This window comes from Vulpes lagopus, chromosome 13 (assembly GCF_018345385.1).
Source record: "Vulpes lagopus strain Blue_001 chromosome 13, ASM1834538v1, whole genome shotgun sequence".
In the NCBI taxonomy this organism is placed as follows: Eukaryota; Metazoa; Chordata; class Mammalia; order Carnivora; family Canidae; genus Vulpes; species Vulpes lagopus.
The window spans coordinates 55,283,134-55,304,417 of record NC_054836.1 but is presented as its reverse complement, the minus strand read 5'-3'; the positions used below and the strand labels follow the sequence as shown (position 1 = coordinate 55,304,417).

The following is a 21,284-nucleotide window of genomic DNA, read 5'->3' as shown; positions in this document are numbered from 1 at the left end:
GGTATGCCATTCAGCTAGAGAAGCAGGTCCTGCTTACTGCCCTTCCCTCCCCTTTTGTTACTGGCAGGTGCTTGATGACAAGCTACTCAGAGGCAGGGAAAGAAAAGAATGCTCCAAAGATGACCTTTTGCTCTGATCTCTTCCTGATGCGTTTATGTCTGGGAGAAATATTTGCCCTTGCTTACGTGCTGTTTCCCACTCTGAGTCATGTCTCTTCCTCTCTCTCATCATTTTCCACCCCTACCTTTTCCTATAATGGCAAAAACCACTTCTCCAAACGTGCAGCCAAGCTGAGTGACCTAACACATCCAAGTGCAGGCGGATAGGTGTCTCTGTCCTATTTTTGGATAATTGTTGAAGTGGTGTCCTCTGATTTCTCTGACTGCTTGCTGCGTGGTCTTCTTTCTTTGCCACAGATAACGTGGCAACAGTCAACAGCACAGAGAGGCAAGGTGAGAGAGAGACCGATGGTCAGAGGTTGTAATTCAGTTTTTGCTTTACCTTTTGCTTTTCAGCATTATCTTTAGGGTACAAGGTAGTAGCAGAGCCCTCAAGTCCCCTTCCACCGTCCTTTACATTCAATCAGACATAAGTAGCATTTCTTTATGGAAAAAAGAAAAGTCTTTAGGTGACATCAAGTTTCTCTATGCTCGTTCATTTTCCATTGTCCCCTTCACTAGAGGTTTGGGGCAGGAATGTCCAAAAGCAAAGCCATGATGGCTGAGAATTGTGTCTTTGGAGCCTCCTATTTTCCCTTTTTCTGTCCCAACTTCCTCCTTGGCACTCTCACGTGGAGCTCAGCTCAAAGCCCTCTCGCAGGTCCCTTTTGTGGTTTCCAGTATCCCCTTCTCAGATCCTTCATTCACATAAAGTAACGGATGACTGCTCAGCTGATAGATGGAAGCTTTACCCTACGCAGGGGCATCTTTTACTTAACACAAGCATCAGGGGGTAAGGTGCCATTGGTGGCAGTTCAGACATAGTGCAAAGCAAAAGGCTGAGGAGCAGATACAAAAATGTCTGAAAAATATAGCAAAGGGTCCCTTTTGTTCATTTTGCCATTTGGGGTTGAACAGGGAGAGGAAACGGGGATGATTAAATTATGGAAGGCTGACTTGTTTTTACTCCTAAATATTGTTGCCTGAATATTTAGTATATCTTTATCCTCACCTTCCTCCTTAATACTTTTCTTTTGTCCACACACACACACACACACACACACACACGTATATATATAAATACCTTGAAGGAAAGAAATATACCAAATCCTGGTTTATGATAAATTACATCAATGGTGGTAATTTTTCACTGCAGTACTACCTACATTTTTTTTTTTTTTTTAGTTTCTTAATGTGCAGCCTTTTTAACATTCTTTAAGGTCTTGTTATCTTAAATAAACATTCTAAAATGACAATGCTGCGCGCTAAAGAAACTGAGCCATTATTTATATGATTTCTCTACTGTGCTATTTGTCCTGGGATTCAAATGAGACAATGCATGGGACTGGGTTTTCTAAAATGTAAAACCCCGTTAAAGAATCTTTTTGTATTATACATTTCAAAATGGGGAATAGGATAGTGAAAGAAATAGCCATTTTTATTTTATTTTTTTTTAAAGATCTAATTTATTTATTCACGAGAGACGCAGAGAGAGGTGGAGACACAGGCAAGGAGCCCAATGCGGGACTCAATCCTGTACCCTGGGGATCAAGCCCTGAGCCAAAGGCAGACGCTCAACTGCTGAGCCACCCAGGCCTCCCAAAATAGCAATATTTTTAAAATACCAGAAACTGTGTTTCCCAATGAGCTTCTAAGTACTAGTATTTCCTACCCCTGAGATGTGAAAATACATTTCAGATAAGAGAATTGAGAGTAAAGCATTTCCCCAAAGGATGAAATACACCTAATATGTTTTAATATACATTTTTGTTTTCCCAACTTGATGGTTCATGAGTGACAAAATGGCGAGAAAGGAAATCTTACTAGAATCAGTATGTTTCAAACCTCTCTTGCAAATAAAGAAAATTACGAAGTTGAAATGTGATTCCCAGCCCAGCTCTGCAGTCATTCCTAGTTTTCTTCAGTTATTTATTCTCATAGTCATTCATCCAGAAAATATTCACTGAGCTCACCAAGTGCTGGGCCACCTCAGGAAACAGAGACCAAGTCATGTTTTTGGTTCTCGAAGATCTATCTAGCAGTCTAGAGGGGCTTCATGGGGTGAGTTTTCCATGTGGGAAGTGAGAATAGGGTCTGCACAAGATTTTATCTGAAGACACAGAAGAGGCACTTGATGTGGAGGAGTTTTAGAAGCGGGGGTGGGACAGGCCTTGAGGAGAGGAGTGATGTTGGCACAGGGACAGAGGAGAGAGTCGGGCACACAAGAGCTGCTTGGCACTACAGTAAGGGCTACAGTAGGCGGGGCCGAAGATAGCAGTGGGGTGATAGTGAAGGCCTGGTATACATAGCTTAAGACCTTGGATTTTGGTCTAAGAGCAATCACATACATTTGATAGTTTTATGCAGGAGAGCATCATGGGAGTTTTGATAAGATCACTTTATTTTTCGAAAAGGAAGATGGATTGGAGAAGATCGTATCGAAGGCTGGAAGTGAGGCCCACTAGGAGGCTGTGGCAACGGGCTAGGCAAAAGATGAAGGTGGCAATGATTATGGTGACAGAGCAGTGATTTTGGTAGAAACATGTCCAAATAAAATACATTTTAATTAGAAAATAGAAATTAGCAAAATAATTTTGCTAATTTTCTCTGAAAATACCACAGTATTTTCAGAGAAAAATGTAACAACAATAAAGACTCAGAATTGTTAAAGATCTAGGAATCCCTGTCATGGAGCATCAAAGCCACATACTCATCTTCACAATCGACTGAAGATTGAAAAGTCAATGTGGGGCGCCTGGGTGGCTCAGTGGTTGAGTGTTTGCCTTTGGCTCAGAGTGGGACCCCGGAGTCCCGGGATTGAGTCCGCATCGGGCTCCCCACGGGGAGCTTGCTTCTCCCTCTGCCTGTCTCTCTGCCTCTCTCTCTCTGTGTCTCTCATAAATAAATAAAATCTTTAAAAAAGTGAATGTATTCATTATTGTATTTATAGCACATCAGCCCGCTAATTGATAGAAATTTGTGATTTTTAAAAAATTCCTGGTCTGAACAGCTAGATTGTTTTTGCATATACATAGGTAAGTCTTCATCCTACTAAAGTCACAGAAAGCAATGAGATAGGAAGCTCCTGAGATCCTTTAATTTCCTTCCTTAGAGATAAGAAAACTGAGACCCTGAGATTAAACCCCTTGCAGGTGACACACCTCAGTAATGGCAGTGCTGAGACTGGAGTCCGGATGCCTAATCTGGAGGGCGGGCCCTTTTCACTCTAATAGCTTCCCAAGAAAGACATCTAAATAAATTAATGGGAAGTGGATGACTGTTGAAAAGAGGAGATTTTTAGGTTCTTCAAAAATATAAAAAAACGTTTTAGAAAGCCAAACACCTGCTTTATTATTAGAGGTTGGTCATTTTTCCAGATTAACTGACGAGAAAATCCGTGCCAATATCAGCAACTACTCTTAACATACTCACTTTCCAAAAATAATTTTGTACTCTAGTCTGGCTTTGTGGTACCACTATCCAAGTACATGTGATTTATGTTGTTTTACTTCTTATTTAAAAAATTGAAAACAGAAATATCAGTTTATTTAGGATTAGCAAGAGACGTCCATTTCATGAGGAAGATGAAGTATGATGACTTTGTGAACAATTCATTGTGTATACTATTCATCAAGTGATAGAAAAATTTATAGGGAACCTGTTTAAGTGCTGGGAAAACAAATAATTAAATTACTAATTCCATAATTTTTCACAAATACATTCCTGAATAAGCAGCAACTCATGTATTTTTTTTCCTGTTATGGGTTTTTAATGCCTTATAAAAAGGTTCTTTACTGATCAGTTTTATATCTAATGTAATAAAAACAATGAACACATTTTATGAGTTTTTAGAAAGTTTATTACTGATACTTATTATATATTTGTCCCACCCCCAAATAAAAGAACCAACATATTTGCACATGAAACCTGGATCCACTTGATAAAAAATTTCAATCTTTGAAATAAAATAGTTAATGGCAAATCTCAATAAAAATTCATTTTGACAATAATCAATGCTATTCAGAAATAAGGAAATCATATGTCTTACTTGTTAAAACTTAATGGGTTTTGTTATATGCCTGTGTGTATATATTTTGCTTTAAAACTTATCAATAGCTATTGGAAAAGATATGATTTAAGCTTATGATTTATTTAAAAGCAGATTTTTAGTAAGCAAATACTTTTGGCCAATCAACATATCCAAATATTTTATAAAACACTTTAAATACAACTATGTAGTTGTACAGTTTATCGTATAACTATAAAATCACAAGACTGATTGACTTTTTTAACATAATAAAATCTATGTAGTCAAATGAGTGGTAATGTTTTAAGGTAATGATCATGGGACTCTTCTCTAAGGATGCTACAGAGGCACTTTTGAAGTCACTTTTGTAGCTATTTTCAAGAGGATAGGAGTTTCATAGTTTAATCATTCATTTACTTTGGACCCCAATAGTATTCCAGTTCAGACATCCTTTATATTTACCAGTCCTGGCAATTTGGAAAAGTAAAACTAATCTTCATTGAATGAAGATTTGTCATCTATGAAGATGTTCAAAGGAATGTTAATTCAGGTTCTGATAATAATTCTGAAATTTGTGCATTTACACACTTTTAAGATGTATAAATTATAGTAACCACGTATATCATAGACATCTTCTGTATATGCCTCTCATTTTGGAATAATGAGATTTTTAAAACAACAGTGACTCATAACATTGAAATAGGACACTATAGTTCAAAAATGATAAGAACAATTTTATACTGTGCAACAAAACCCATATCAGACATCTTGGAAGGGTATATCTGTTAGTTTTTACATGTGTGTGTGTGTGTGTGTGTTTGTGTGTGTGTGTGTCTGTAGCTCAATAGCATGGGCCCAACAAATTGACAACTTTCCTGTAAGTCTCTCTCCATGAATCACTGCAGTTGAAATAGTGCTAAGTGTCAGAAATAGCTTTTATGTAAAATGTTATTAAATAGCACCAGTATTACTTGAAGGTAAGGTGAGACATTGACAGGAACGCAGAATACAAGTTTAATTTCTAACTACAAGAGAGAAAGCATCTCCCAGATGAAATACCAGTTAGATTTGGATTATTTTTAAGGTCACAGCCAGGAAAGCATCACTCATGAAACATTTCAGGATTTTGCTTGGAAAAGTTAGAGAAAAGCTCTGTATATCGCTCTTTTACATTCTATTCCCAAAGAAGAGATATATGCCTACGTAATCAAGACAGTGCAGTCTCACCAATGAAGTTCCCCATGAAAGATACATTTACTCATTTTATATATTAGTTCAACAAGATAACAAATATAATAAAAGTCCTTAAAAGCAATCTGATTAGAGCAACATTTACATTAAGTACAAAATATACAGTAAAATGAAACATCTTATTAAATAGACCTGTAGGTTAACAATACCTTACTTAAAGGTATACATGTTCATGACTCTATTTTCACATTTATTTGTCCTATATTTGATAGCTCCTATTACCACTGCATGCTTTTGTCACTGTAATTTCTAGGATCTTTGTATATTTTTCCTGTAAGTATTCCCATGACTTTATCTGCAAAGGTAATTTAAAAAGCATTGCTTTCAGAGTAAAAAAAAAAAATAAGAAATTCCATATTTTTTTACAAGCAGTTGTGCACAAAACTATTAGAGTGTTTGGGAAACGTCCCTCGATCTTTATAAATTCATCGTTATAAAATATGTACTTTTGTACTAAAGTAAAGACTTGCCTTTAAAATTAAGTGTTGCCAACCTACTGTATTATTCTGGCTCTAAAGTTAGATACGAAATCCTTGACTATTAATTAGAAGAGCATTATTTGAGAAGATCTGCCAATCAACATTTCCAAATGTGGTTGCCCATCTTAAAAATGTTTTCTTAATTAGAACAGTTGGGAATGCTTAGAACAGAACAGTAGTGCTTTTGCATTATAACAACAAAGAAGTATTACAGTATCCAGCTCTCCAGCCCTGGGGTCCAAGTGTTCAGTCGTGACTCACTTGCAAGCTGACAGAAGAGAAGCTGCGTCCTACACTTGAACACAACGGGGCAATGACAGCATCTGTTACACTCTTCCATATGGTCTGCACCGAAGGCAGGACCATGAGGCAGGTCTTCACGAAAGGCATTATAATCCTGGAATGGAGGAAGGGATTTGTGTAGGCATTATTGGTTTTACCAAATAAGGCCACTGACTCTTGCACGTGCATGGAAAGATATAATAATGGCCGAATTTACCTAAATTTGGCTGTACATTTGAAACAAGTAAATAAACAGTGACCCTCCGAGTGATGAGATGTGCAGAGACATGTTGCTTAAAAAAATAAACAAGCATGTAGATGCTAAACACTAGTAGTCTTTCGGTAGGTGGCATGCTACCTAAAAGAGTAAAGCAAACAAGAAATAAAACACTAAATGTATCTGCCCCTAAACATTAAACCTGCTTAATTCTTCATATTTTTCCTGAGGTTTTACTTCCAGTTGCCTCATTCCACTTCCCTATCCCTTGGGCGAGGCTGGCTTGGATACTCCTTTTCTTTGGCTTCTAAAGTACAAAATTTCCTAATCCTCAAATTTACCAAAGGGGATCATAAATAGAGGGCTACATTTCTGTCTTTCCTACTAGAATGGAGGCTCTTTGAGTGAGGACACCCTTGAACTTTATCAAAGATTTGAGCTGAACCGAATTTAGCATTCCGTCATGCTTAATATTACTAATTTTTCATAGTTATTATATACACTGTGTGGTAGAGCTGTGTGGTAGGATTAAAAGAACCCTGCAATTATGTCAGAACTCTTAGGCAAAACAAAACATAAAAACCTAGACTATACTGAAATTATTTTTTCCTTATGTCTTTTCTTAGGATAATTTGCAAATGTTCATATTCCTCAGGCTGATTAATTTTCTCTATAATCTTCTGAATAATGCTCTCTGTTGTGGAAGTGATATTCGAGCACAAAAGTATCTTTGAATTCCCAGGAATTGTTGGTAGCCTCAATGGAATTTTTATTATTATCTGGATGGGCACAAGGAGGTAAGGTTGATTTTCCTGGTTTACTATTAAAATGGGACTTAAGTAAAGGTCTGCTGTGCTTAGCCGAAAGGGAAGGGAAGATCTGTCCGATTGATTGAGATATTTTTAGAATACTGAATTATTCATATTGACTGTATACACATTTATATTCATCTCATATCTTGTTCCAAGTGCTAAAGACTAAAAGAAATTTTTAAAGAAAATTAATTACGGGGTGTTTCAGAGCTAAACAGTTGAATGGAAAGCTGAGTGATGACAACTTTTGACTCCTTATCCCATTATGTTGATGTATGGCCTTGGGTGTATCACTACAAATTAAGGTAGAACAGGAGCTCTGACAGACTGGCTATAAGGATTAACACTTACTGAGCACCCCTGAAACGTCTATATGATGCTGTCATTATAATGTACATATGATGCCGTCACGTGTAAGTAGAACAATGTGAAATCAGAATAAATAGCGAAAAGAAAATAATCTCAAATTGCATGTACTATACAACTAAAGTTTACATCAGAAGGCTTCCTAACCAAATCTACTACATTAAGAATATAATACACTTTCTCCTCTTCCTTAGGCTAAGACATTTTCTATCACATAGCTCCTTAGCTCTCCATGTTCTAAAAGGGAATTTAAGCACAGGACAAAAGCAGACTTTCCAGTTCAGCAAAGTGCAGCTGCTTACATCTGAGACTTCAGTTGATAGGATATGGTAAACTCATTTTAGTTTTATTTTCTTTAAGTTGTTGTTCTCTCACTGTGGATCAGAGGATCGGATGCTCTTCAAGCACTTCTTAAAGAAACCTGTTAATTTATGGAATGACACACTCCTCCATTGGATAACAAAGCCTTTGGAACAAGAGACTTTTACTTAGCTTTGCATTAAGTATAGTGTCACGTAGGTTACACGGTCACAGCAATTTGCTATGTTAAAAAGCACTGGATGTTACACTCTATGTTGGCAAATTGAATTTAAATAAGCTTTTTTTAAAAAAAGTAAAAATCTCTTCTTGAAGAGAAATTGCTACTATCATATTTCTGCAAGTTGGACCATCTATTTGAATCGCATCCCAGTAAAAACAAGGGTTAAGGGAGCTCCAACCGCATTTCTTTGATATGATTCCCTTCGGATCAATGATCTGCTGTTGCCAAATGGTGGCTATCTCCTTCTGAATGCGGTATGGTGTCAAACCGATCCACTGGTCCCTCATGGCCTGTACTAGTTGGACCTAGGATCCAACATCACCAGATTGATTTCTGGGTGTTTGTTGTTGTTATTTGTTTGTTGAAGTAATCCTAAATCAGATCCATTGTGATAATGTCATGTGGCTTGAATATCTATTACTAAATACTTTCATAGCTTTCATAGTACTTTAGTACTATGTACCCCTACTAATGTTTAGTACTAAGTACATAGTACTTTAGTACATAGTACCAACGTCTTGGTACTAAACAACCCCTGCCCCCTGCCAAAAAGAAAAAGAAAGAAGGGGAGTGAAACAGTGCAGGAGAAAGGCTTATTCAAATAGGTTGGTTCTTTTATAACCTTTCTTTCCTTGATCTGGTCTCGTCATGTCATGGGAATGTAATCCATTAATGATAAATCTATTTTATCAAGATATAAACTAACTTTTAAGCATTTTTTTTTGGTTTGAAGTTACTTATCTACTTACAATCACAGCTGCCTGATGATGAATGGATGATTGTTAAATATTAATGTCTCGCATGAATGTAATTTGAAAAACAAGCTGAGGTTAAATAATACATTTTATGTAGCTGAAAAAAGAAATGGTTTGATGATTCACCACTGGAAGCACTGCGCACACAAAAACACCTTCCGTTTTCAGGAGAGCCAGGTGAAGAGAAGCATCATTTGGTAATTGTAGCTTTACTTAGGTCTTCCACTATTTAGAACACGAAAACCATTTTGTTTTCAATTCCTCAGTGGGTGCTCTAGGAAAGCCCAGCTTTGTTGATCATACACATGGCACTCTGTACTTCTAAACAGCTTAATAGCCAACAGTTTACAATATGCTATGTGGTCACTCAGTTTTTCACATTTTTGAAAGAGGTTAGATGACTGGTTTTGGTTAATTAGGAATCCAAAACTTTATGTGCTGGCTTAGGTGTCTTTTAAAAAAATCCATGTGCCTAATGTCAGAATACGAGCTAACCATACATCTGGCCTCAGTGAATTTGCTTGTATAAAGGCAAAGATTTTCATTCCTCTGGCAGTCTTTTGGCACTTTCAACATATTTTAGTTGTTTTCCATCTTTAGTGATCAAATTAAATTGATGTTCTTTGTCCTTATTTGGTGAATTTTTATTTATCCACTTTTTATAAAGATTTATTTATTTATGTGTGTGTGTGTGAGAGAGAGAGAGAGAGGGAGAGGGAGAGGGAGAGGGAGAGGGAGAGGGAGACAGTGTGTGAGTAGGGGGAGGGCTAGAGGGAGAGGGAGAGAAAGAATCCTTAAGCTGACCACGCTGAGCCTGATCAGGATTCCATTTCCTGACCCTGAGATCATGACCCGGGGTGAAATCAAGTCAGTGGCTTAACCAACTGAGCCACCCAAGTGCCCAGAATTTTTTTTTTTTTTATTTAAAAGACTTTTTAGACTCCTTTTTCTCTATGAGGACTTCCCAGTGACCCCCTCCATCTTCCTCAATGGGTTTGACAGAGTTTTCCTCAGCATCTACTCCTGTTACGTAGCCAGCTGCCCTGGTATGCTGAGGGAACTGAAGCAGACCCTACATCTTACTCATCCTTGGCCCAGTGCCCAGCGCCCAGCGCCCAGCACAAACGAAGCACTCAATACATTTATCTGGTTGAGCTAACTAGCTAGTTAAGTAACTAAAGCAAATTGATTTACAAGGCAAAGGGGAACTGAGAATAATTTTGTAGCTTCTAGCAATGAACACAATACCTGTTAGGGTGTGAGGGTGTGGCAATACCATGTAAAGTGATTAAGAAAGACAAGGAGGCATTTAGGATTATACATTTTGCCAGGACTGCCCTAAGCACAAGCTTGACAACTGTTGCAATACTGGGGGATGATCAGAATGTTCCATCTCTCAGGACCAGGTGAATACCTTTTACAACAACAGCAACACAACTTCTTGGTAGATGTAACACTTTCCTTTAAAATTTTTTTAATGCTTGAAAGGTTCTCCAAAGTTTTATGATGCATTTTGAGTGTAAATAAGGTCACTCAGAATATCCTATTAATGCCCAGTAAGTTTCTATACTTGTTTTCCCTTTAAGTTGATGCCACTCCCCATGTTGTCTCATGGGTGAAAAAAAGTAATTTGGAGCCCTTCTCATTTCCTTATCCTGCAGCTTGGGCGTTCATTCGTTTCTGTGGGGGATTCCTCACCTTAATGGCACACACAGGGCCTCTCCTCTGCTGTCATCCTTGCCATTTGCTAGTGGCAGGGCTGGGGCTGCCCCTCCATCCATCGCACGCCTAACCGGGCCTGACATCCCTGCTCTATTATCCTGTCACTGGCGTCCTGCTAGGGGATCACGTTCGTTTTCGCCCAAGCACAGGTGGCGACCGAATAGAAGGTGATGGAAGACCTGAGTGCCTTGCCCGGAACCACGGGCACAAGTCCTAACCCGCAGCCTGTGCGGCGGTCGCCACCTGCACCGTCAGCTGGGCCTTAGGAACACCCGAAGGAAGGTCACTTCTGTTTAAGCTCCTCGGCCAACCTAGGCCCCTAAGGAAGGCCCTACCTGGCCCCCGTTCCCGCCCGGGCGCCCGCTCTTCTCGCAGCAGGCCTGGGGGGGACGGGGTGCAGGGGGCAGGGGGCGAGGCACGACCCCACGGCCCAGCAGGCCGGCGCCCCGGGGTGCCCCTTCTCACCAGATGTGCAGGCAGCTGAGGGTGGCGAAGAGAACCCCTGCCGCGAAGGCCATGGGCATCGCCAGGAGGAACGTCAGGAACTTGTAGATCACGTACTTGCTGACCTCAAACAGGGCATGGCTGCAAATCCACACCTTGTCACACGAGTGCGCAGACGCGGGCTCCGCAATCACGTCCTCGAAGCCCACCTGCAGGGGCCAGACCAGGGGTCACGGACCTCTGCCGCCGCGCCCCGGGGGGGGGGGGGGGGAGGGGAGGGGGGGGGGGAGAAGGGGGCAGGAGGGGCCGCGGTGCCGGGGGGGGGGGGGGGGGGGGGGGGGGGGGGGAGGGGAGGGGAGCAGGAGGGGCCGCGGTGACCCCGGGGGGAGGGGAGGGGGGGCAGGAGGGGCCGCGGTGACCCCGGGGGGAGGGGAGGGGGCAGGAGGGGGGGCCGGAGGGGCCGCGGTGCCCCCGGGGGGGAGGGGAGGGGGGCAGGAGGGGCCGCGGTGCCCCGGGGGAGGGAAGGGGAGGAGGGCAGGAGGGGGGGCAGGAGGGGGGGCAGGAGGGGCCGCGGCGCCCCCATCTCCGGGGCGGCGGGGCACATCGGGGCCGCCAGCGCCCCCCCACCCCGGCCCCCCCCCGCGAGGTGCGAGGCCCCGCGCCCCAGGCCGCCCCGGGCTCACCTGGAGGTGCGAGTTGAGGCGGCGGGGGTCGCGGTCGGAGCCCGAGTCCGCCAGCTGCTCCAGGTCGCCGAAGTCCACGGCGCTGTGGCGGCTGTAGGCGTCGTCGTCCATGCAGAGCTGGACGTCGGCCTTCTCGGTCTCCAGCCCCATCGCGGCGCTCGGGGCGCGGCGGCCGCTGCAGCCCGGCCCGGGCCCCCCTTCCCGCCGCCCCGCCCCGTCCCGCCTCGCCTTCCGCGGGCCCCGCGGCTCCCGGGGCGGGGGGACCTGGGGGGAGGGGGGACCGGGAGGGAGCGGACGGACCCGAGCCCCGCCCCACCCCGCCCCCAGCCCCGCCCCGCCTTCCTCCGGGCCCGCCGGCTCGGGGGGGGGACGGACCCGAGCCCCGCCCCGCCTCGCCTCGCCTTCCTCCGGCCCGGCGGCTGCGGCTCCCGGGGGGCGGGGACGGACTCTGGCCCCGCCCACGCCCCGCCCACGCCCCGCCTTCCTCTGCGCCCGCCGGCTCCTGGAGGGGCCAAGGCCACGCCCCCGCCCCGCCCCCGCCCCGCCCCCTCCGCGCCTGCCGGCTTCTAGAGGAGCCAAGGCCACGCCCCTGCCACGCCCCCGCCACGCCCCCTCCGCGCCCGCCGCTCCTGGGGGGGCCCGAGCCCCGCCCCGCCCAGGAGGTGGCTCCCGCCCCGAGTCCCGCCGCCACTTTTCAGCCGGGTCGCAGCCCGCCTCCGGCTGGGAAGCGTCCAACAGGCACATTCGGGCCCCGGGGACCCCGGGTCCCGCCACGGCGGGGCTGCAGAGCCCCTGGGTCCCGGCTGATGCCTGGAACCGCGACCCTTAGCAGCTGCGCGACGCCCAGGGCTGACGCGCTCCCTGCAGGGAAGCGCCCAGGTGCTTAGGAGCGCGGGTCTAGAGCCCCAGGTTTGTCTCCACCTCACGGCTCTACCCTCCACCGTGTGCCCGGGACCCAGCTGCCTCCTTGTAAATTGGGAGCAAGTGGGCGCGGGGCGCCTGGGTGGCCCAGGTCAGGATGCCCGAGTTCTGGGATCAGCCCCTCGTGGGGCTCCCTGCTCCGCAGAGAGCCTGCTTCTCTGCACCGCCCCCCCCCCACCCCGCTCCTGCAGGTGCGTGCTCTCCCTCGCTCAGATTAATACATAAATATATTTTAAAAAATGGGAGCAATTGTTTCTGCTTCATAGTTGTCGCTCGAGAATGAAATTCCTGCAACACCTACACGCTCTCTGAACACACAGCTAGGACACACCTGATTGCTAGGCAGTCGCACAGGTGCCGGAGCATCCAGCCAGCACCGCAGCTGCCGAGCTCCCAGGGCCCACAGGTGTGTGGGGGAGGCGAGGCGAGGCACGAGATGCTCCGGTGAGCTCCCCGTCCCCGGGGTGTTGCACTCTCAGAGCAGAGAGGAGGTCTCTCTCTCTCTCTCTCCCTCTCTCTGCCCCCTTCTTAATTTGCCTTTGAATCAAGCGCTGCTGAAAGATGCCATTTCTCTCCAAGATGCAGCCGCATTCACAACTACCTGTGAACAAGCCCCTGCCAGGCTGCAAGAGAGGAGCCAGACTGCCGAGTGGCCCCTCAAAAGCTTTCAGAAAGGAGGAGTTGCATGTTTCCAAGGGTTAAAAGTCTGGTGGACTTAGATCCTTCTTTGGGGAGGAAAGTACTTCGTGAAAATTTGCCAAAAGCAAAAGGGTCTTAGCCTTGTGGGGTTGCCGGCTGCTTGCTAAGACGGAGTAGCAATGCAGGTAAGTATTGCTGAAAATCAGTGCATTGGGAACTTGCTGCATGTATCAGATCCTGGTGTGTGAACTGGATTTGAAGAATCACTTCTAATTAAAAAAAAAAAAGGCTGTTTTTGAAACAATAAGAATTATACACAAAGAGCAGGATCTGAATAGGAAAACTATTTTGGAACCCAAACAATATTCCTAGTCATTAAATGGATGGCAGTGTTGGTGCCCCATGCTTGAATCTCACGCCTGTCACAGAGGTGGTCGTGTTTGCCCATTCTCTTGTTTCTTACTCTTCTTTCCCAATTTTACTCAGGTTCAGTTCATTCCAAAGTGGTGACTTACACATTTTGCTTATTGTCTTTTCTATCCTTCTCTACCTCCTCCTTTCACCTAAGCAGACTGACTCTAGGAGTCGGGGCTCTCTCTTCTGGAGTTGTTGCCCCAAAACTGTTTATCAAAGTGAATAGAAGACGCTAATGCTTAAGAAAATTCATACTAACGATTACTAGGAAATGGAAAAGAAATGAATTTATAGCGAAATAACCTTTTGTAAAAATTTATTTTCCTTAATAAAATCCCAGATTTTAAAATATTGCTGAAGAAGAAAGTCATTCCCATGGTGCTAGAGTTGAAGCAGTGGCTGAAAATCTGGCTAAGCGTCTTTCCTTTCTTTGTCCTCTGATCACGTTTACATTTCCAGTGGGGTTAGTAAGACATTTGCAATAATTATAAAAAATAATTGACTCATTTTTCAGGCATCAGGGCCAGGAGGCCAAAAAGCGGAAGAAATTAACATTGTCTTAATGGAACAGCTTAGATTATGGATTCATTTGTAATATGATAGGTATTTATGAAAATGTGATTCTAAAACCTAAGCTAAGAGAAATCCATCTAGGTTTGTTGTATTTAGCATAGGGCTTAAAAAAGGATTAACTCATTCATTCACTCTCAAACTTTTATTGAGTACCCCCCCATGGACTGATCTGTGTGAGGTTCCTATTTTGATGAAATTCTAGTTCATTTCATCATTTTAATACCAAAGATTTTTTGAGAAGAGCTATAAAAGTGATTTTGCTTATCTTATGAGTAGATGCTTAGAAAATGTTAGTTACTGTTCTCAAGGAGTTTGAACCCATGATTACCAAGGCAGATGGTCCCTATTCACTGGAAGGGTGATCTACCAGAAAAGGAAGAAGACAGGAAGGGGGTTGAGCTGAGCACACTCTTATGTACTCAGAGGTGACTTGTTCAGCTCAGTGATATTACATCACTCCCAAACCACAGGATTATTCCTTTGATAGCTTTCTTTAATTTTTTTTTAAATTGCCCTATAACCAAAGGAACTAAAAAATTTCATAATAAATACATACTGGTACATTCATCTTCTGGCTGTTATAGCTTCTGACAAGAGGGCTGATTTTCAGATGTGGCATATTAATATGTTCGAAGAATAACAACTGAATAATTGATTAGTTTTTATGAGTAGGATAATTTGTAATAATTTTGTTCCTCACTTTTCTCAGTGTATTGTCTGAGAAAGATGATTTTTCTAGTTCATTGAAAATTGTGTGTGCATGCTTTTATGAATGAAAATAGCTGATTTTTCCCTTCTACTCTTCCTTTCTCTCTCTCTTTCTTTCTTTCTGTCACAAATCACAAAAGTGTCATTTTTTTTCTCCTGTATAGCTTATGAACAACGTTAGGCAGGGTCTGTTTTACAAATTGCCATCGTGAAATTGGTTATTAATGATGATATTAATTTTAATGAAAAATTAATGAAATAATGACTCCTTAATTTCACCATACAGTATTATGAGTTAATAATGTTTAAAATATTTGGAGTAGACCAGGCTTTCTCAACCTCAATACCATTGACACTTTGAGTCAGATCATTCTTTGTTGCGAGGGGCTGTCTTGTGCATCGCAGGATGTTTAGCAGCATCCCTGGCCTCAGTCCACTGAGTTGCCAACAATAGCACTCCCCAGTTTCAGCAACCAAAAACATTTCCAGGCATTGCCAAATGTCCCCTGGGATCCAACATCACCTTTCTCCTCCTTTCCTGGGCTGAGAACCCTTAGGTAGCACATTATTGAAACAGTTCTTCGTGTGAATGGGAAAAATTAAGCTCCAGCTGTCCATTTACAACCCCGTGCTTATGATAAATCTCAGAATTGTAATGCCAATTTGTCACAAACTCCAGGGATTTTTGAAATTAAACTTAAGGATACTTGTTTGCTCTCTTAAGTTTCCGAAGAGCCCCTTATCATTGATTAGTTACAGATTTTTCAATGCACTGCTGGTATTATTTGAGGGATATATATACCGCATTTGGAGACCAACAAGAAGCAACTGTCAGGCCCTGTCTACCTTGCAACCTCCTGCTCTTCCCTCACAAGAGCCAGAATGGATAATTACAGCTAGAAAAATGGAAATTGGGGACTTCTGGATTTCCCAGGTTTGTAAGGTTTAGTAATTTTTGAGACTCCTCAGCAACTGAATAGCTTTTCAAGTTTTAGGTGAACTTAACAGAGAAGTCCAGGGAGCTGTTGGAGGAAGAGCCAGGCAATTGCGTAAGCATCTCTTCCTACACTTGCTCACTCCCAGCAGGCACTAAGCCTGAGCAATTTGGAAAGACCTCCAGTGCGCTCGCTGTATGACCCATTCTCTCTATGGATAGTGGCTGCTTCTTGCATAACTCCCTGTCCCTTAGTCCTTCATCAGTGTATCTCTTCCTCTTCTTCCCCCTCCGTCCCCATTGCCCAGTTACCCCCTGCTCAATACACAGGACAGCCTCTCCCCAAACAATTTAAAGGAACAGATTTAAAAAATACCTGTTATTAAAGTTATTCAATAATCAACTATTGTGGCGTGGTGCCCGATAGTTGCATGGCATTTAATAAAAGCTTGTTCCTTTTTTTTTCTTACCTAAGACTTGCCTTTTTGTAAACATTGTGGGTAAAATTAGCCTTGTACCGGTGAACCAGGGAAATTTTAGTTTAATATTAAGACATAGTCATTTATTTGTAATTAGTGCCAACTTAATCTTCTGGCTGTTTCAAATAGCACCTGCTTTGGCCAAAAACCTCTTCTCATACACAAGAATTTCCAGAATTCACTTTTGTTTGGAAACACTTGACTATAGAAGTAGACAGGGAGAAGTACACTCTTAAAAAGTCCATATTCATGATTAGAGCTGAGAGGATAGGTCTTTCCATTCTTATTCAAAACAATGTGTGACAATGAATTTCAGATTTATTTTATCCTGTTTTCCATAAGTGAAGGATGTTCCTGTTTAATCTTCTGATTATCCCATTCATTTCTGGAATACTGTATATATAAATAAGACACGTCCATAGGGCTTTGATATTTTATCTTTCCAGAACATGAAATAGAGACTAATTAGCTTTTGGTGAGCACCAGCTCTCAAGTTAACCTCTTAATAAGTATTCAAATGGGAACTTCTGTATTCAAATGGGAACATATTTCTGTAAAGATGAATCGTTACATGTTTTCCAAATACCAACTGAAATATGCACAATAAGATTACTAATTATTAAAACAACAAATCTAGAGGTTGTTTTCTTGACTCGGTGTTTTATTTTGGACAGAAAAAGTATGATTTAATTTGAAGACTTGTTTTCTCTAGCAATTATTTTTACAAATGTTATTTCACTTTCATTTAGGGTAAATGCCAGTTTAAAAACATGACATAGCTCATCTACTTTCATCAAGAGAAAAAGAAAGATGGAATTATTTTTGGTTTTGTTCAATATTAGTGCATATTTCCAATATAAGAATAAAGACAAAAACCACAGAATACCTTAGTGTCTTAGTGTCTACTAGGTGACCTTTAGTGCTCGAGAGAGTCATCTGGGAATCAAGAGCAAGGGGAATCCAACTGCACGGAGCAGATGGAAGATTGGAATGCCGCCAAGGGGCTGGGCAGAAGAATTTTTAGATTATATTTTTCATTCAATAAATATGTGGGAAGAATTGTGTTTCTACAGTTTACTAAAATAATATTTGTCTATTTCTGTTCTGTGGTTACCCAAAACTCTAAGGCAGATTTTTACACTTACCTAAAGGCACAAAATAAATTCAGCAATTTAGGTTGTCTTTACGTCCTCTTTCTGGGCCACTGAAGCCCAGTTAGGCCCTCTGTCTGCCAACTGCTTTTTAACTTCTAGGTTCTTAGTTTGCAACAGTGAGAGGATTGCATCTGAAGGTAGATATTAAAGAAGTTATTTATTTATTTATTTATTTATTTATTTATTTATTTATTTATTTATTCATGAGAGACACAGAGAGACAGAGAGGCAGAGACCCAGGCAGAGGGAGAAGCAGGCTCCATGCAGGGAGCCCGTCGTGGGACTCTATGCCGGGTCTCCAGGATCACGCCCTGGGCTGAAGGGGGTGCTAAACTGCTGAGCCCCCCAGGGATACCCTCTAATTTTTCTTTTTTAAAGAAGTTACTCTATTAGATACATTATATTTAGGACTATTGACATTCTGTGTCTGAATAAGGTAATTTTTCTTTTGTTAAACAATTAGTAAGTGAATAAATGTCTGATTCCAAAAGCAATTTTAATGGATGTCTGCATTTTCTTAAAAAGGTAGGAACCCTTCTGAGCATTCAGAACATTCTTGTCATACTAATCTCAAGAGAAACAGTAAACTTTTCAATGAAATATGCACTGTTTCCTATAACATCTGTATTTATGTCACCATCTCACTTTTGGGAAATGATAACAATTATTTCCCAAATAGAGTGACATTTTCTCCTTGATAAGAGTGAATGAATGTAAGATTCTGCTTGTCACTGATGATCGGTCTACATACATTCACATAATGACACATTTTACTAACAAGTGTGCTTTTTCCTTTTAAAAAATTATTGTGGTCATTGGAAGCTCTTGGATAAACATCTCACTGAAAATAAACTTAGATAGTAAAACACTGTGGCCCTGAAAAACTGCACACTACTTTATTTGGAAATAGTAGAATTTGCAGAATGTTGCTGTAAAGGGCATGTTACTCAAATTACTTGGTTCTGAAGACTCTTACTATGAAAGCAAAGTATTTTCTGAAGGAGTAGAGCACAAATAGCTAAATGTTTGGGCCAAAAAATAGAGTTATTATTTTATTACTTTGGAAAAGCTTATCCAATTTCACCATATACATACTGCAAGTCTTTTTCATTAAAAAATTGCATAATATAGGACGAAAGAGGTGGCAAATGAATGCTAAGTTTAAATTATTCATAATTATAGGATGCTGATTATTTGTCAGAGTTGGACTATCTTTTAGGAACAGAATAAAATGCAAGTAAGTTCCTTTTAGATGTAGGGAGATATTTTAGGATATTAGAACCTCCTCTAGAGTCCTACACTCCTGCCATGGATCTCATTTTCTTTTAGGTTTCTTTGGTGTCTTGTTGGTTTGTTTTTTCCTGCCAGAGAAAGTGTTCCCATGATGGAATGGTTTTTTTTTTTTCTTCTCTCTTTCTTGATTTCTTGCTCTTTTCTTTTCCAAAATGTTATTTTCGCCACTTACACAGTCTTGGTCATTAATCTCAGGATTGGGAAGAACTTAGAGGTTCTAGACCAACGTTCACTCATCCTCAAATCTTCATAATTGACCTTATAGATTGCTGGAATATTTAGCAATGGGGAATTATTTTATAAGGAACCAAATGTGGTTGTTATAAAATTCTTTATTATTTCTTCCAGATCATCTATTTACCTGAAATTCTTTTCCATCCTTCCTACTTACCCTCCCTCCTTCCTTCCATCTGTCCATCCATCCAGTATCATTTTCTGCCTTCTACAGTTACAACAAGGATGTGAAATGTCAGCCCTTGAAGTGTTTGAAGGCAGTTTTTAAACACCAAGCACTGTTACTACTAAATCCCCCATTTAACTGAACAGATTCATTTCCTGCAATTGTTCTTTGCGTGTCACTGTTCCAAAATGCTTCTTCTAATTCTCTCTCTTTTTTTTTTTTTGATCCTGTTCCTGATCTTGAAATCACTCATAGAGCATAACAGTTGGTCTGGGGTCTCAGCAGTACGTGGAAAAGCAAGCATATTATATTATCTTCTTTGTATTGATCTCTATACTGTTAGATTTTTTGACTGCTCTATCCTTGTGCTGCTTCAAACTAATACCATTGGATATTAAACTTTTAAGTCTTTTGTATTCATTTGTATTTTAGTTAAGTCATACTGCTAATATGAAGTACTTGATTATTTGATCTTAACAGGATGACCATATTATTCCTATTAAATTTTATCATCTTTGAGTTTCTTAATTTTGACAGTTTTCAGTGAATTACTTTACTCTTAATTTGCAATTTTGCCTTTATCTTTATCCATCATCACTGGCAAAATTTTGCATAGGGCAGTGTTGAGACCGACTTAGTTATAAAACATTCCAATATAATGCCTATAAATATTATCTATCTGCTGATGATTTGAAGCCTGTTCCCAAGCTTCAAATTTGTATGTTCTGCTGATAACTTTGAAATCTCAAACTTTGTCCAAAACCCAGCTCTTGACATGACTTCTACTGCTGGTCATTCTCCTCCCATAGTTGGTCTTGAATTCTTTTGTTTCCCTCATTGCTTCCTGCCCCGTCAAGCTGGTTAGTTCTACCTCCAAACTCGATGCTTTCACCTTCTTCATTTTCACTTCCTCTCTCTGGTCTAAATTAACATCACAACCTGAATCATCTCCGTAGGCTCCATATTCTTCTGATTCTGCTTCCATTCTTCTCCCAGAAATTGTTTTCTCCACATAGCACCCACCATGTCTAAGAATATATATATTTTTACTAAAGAGTTGTGTGATGTGTATGTATATACATATCAAAGTGAACAGATTATAATCATCAGCTGGACTTATCACAAGGAAAGCGCACCCTATAACCTCCACTCAGATCAGTAAACAGAACATTACCAGACCTCAGAAATCTGTCACATACCAGTCTCTCGATCACCCTCATCTCTTCCCCCAAAGTAACTATGATCCTGAACTCTAACATGAGGTATTAGACTGGCTTGTTGTAAATTTTACATAAAGGGCACCATATAGGGCAGCCCTGGTGGCTCAGCGGTTTAGTGCCGCCTGCAGTCCAGGGCCTAATCCTGGAGACCCGGGATTGAGTCCCATGTCGGGCTCCCTGCATGGAGCCTGTTTCTCCCTCTGCCTGTGTCTCTTCTTCTCTCTCTCTCTGCCTTTCTCTGTCTCTCATGAATAAATAAATAAAATCTTAAATAAAAAATATTTTAAAAAGTCACCATATATAATACTTTGCAAAAGTCTAATTCATTTCATTAAACATGACTGTGAGATACACCCAAGTTGTATAGAGGAATAGTTCTGTCATTTTCCTTTCATCTCCCTTCATTGCTGTGTGGTGTTTCATTGTAGGAATAAGCCACAATTCATTTGTCTACTTTAACTCTGATGGATGCATGGGTTGTTTCCTTTTAGGGGTTGCCATGAATACTACTGGTATGGCATTTTGACTATGTGTTTTGGTGCAGATATATCCATACCTCTGTCAGGTTTGCGTTGAAGAGAATATTTGCCAAGTGAAAGGGTAAATGTGTTTTCAAATATAGTAGATATTTCTGTTTTATAAAGTGATTGTACTAATATACACGTTTATCAGCAGTGAGTGAAAATTCCAGTTGCTTCACATCCTCACCATGAATTTATTAATTCAACAAGAATATGAGAAAATATTAAGGTTGGCAGTGTCGAGAGTGGAAGGTTGACAGATCCCTGCTGTCTATTTAAAACCCGGAGGTA

The 21,284-nt window shown here is 41.6% G+C and overlaps 2 protein-coding genes across 11 annotated transcripts in view; one reads left to right on the top strand and one right to left on the bottom strand.

Annotated features, from left to right (window-relative positions):
* The window catches only part of LOC121474663 (homeobox protein aristaless-like 4), a 371,873-nt gene that overhangs the window by 152,038 nt on the left and 198,551 nt on the right, over positions 1-21,284 (top strand). For 5 of the 9 annotated variants that reach the window (XR_005983451.1, XR_005983450.1, XR_005983446.1 and 2 more), the window contains one exon: positions 7,041-11,067. The exons of 3 other annotated variants lie outside the window; for them this stretch is intronic. The gene's annotated coding sequence lies outside the window, so the exon portion shown is untranslated. Of the gene's footprint in view, positions 1-7,040; positions 11,068-21,284 lie in introns of those variants that run through there. One more of the 9 variants, XR_005983445.1, reaches the window with a different exon arrangement.
* On the bottom strand, positions 4,000-12,062 carry CAV2 (caveolin 2). Of its 2 annotated transcripts, XM_041727710.1 has the most exons (3): positions 11,738-12,012; positions 11,076-11,263; positions 4,000-6,312 (listed from the first exon to the last, which is right to left on the bottom strand). In XM_041727710.1, the coding sequence occupies exons 1-3, from the start codon at positions 11,885-11,887 to the stop codon at positions 6,162-6,164; spliced, it is 489 nt and encodes a 162-aa protein (XP_041583644.1). In that variant the 5' UTR covers positions 11,888-12,012; the 3' UTR covers positions 4,000-6,161. The 2 variants fall into 2 exon arrangements, with proteins under 2 accessions (XP_041583644.1, XP_041583645.1); XM_041727711.1 differs by lacking the exon at positions 11,076-11,263 and having other exon boundaries at positions 11,738-12,062.

Coding starts and splice junctions, on each gene's coding strand:
- CAV2 (XM_041727710.1), bottom strand. CDS start 11,887: ATGGGGCTGGAGACCGAGAAGGCCGACGTCCAGCTCTGCATGGACGAC. Junction 11,264..11,737: donor GCCTCAACTCGCACCTCCAG/GTGAGCCCGGGG, acceptor TGGCCCCTGCAG/GTGGGCTTCGAGGACGTGAT. Junction 6,313..11,075: donor CTCAGCTGCCTGCACATCTG/GTGAGAAGGGGC, acceptor CCTCCATTCCAG/GATTATAATGCCTTTCGTGA.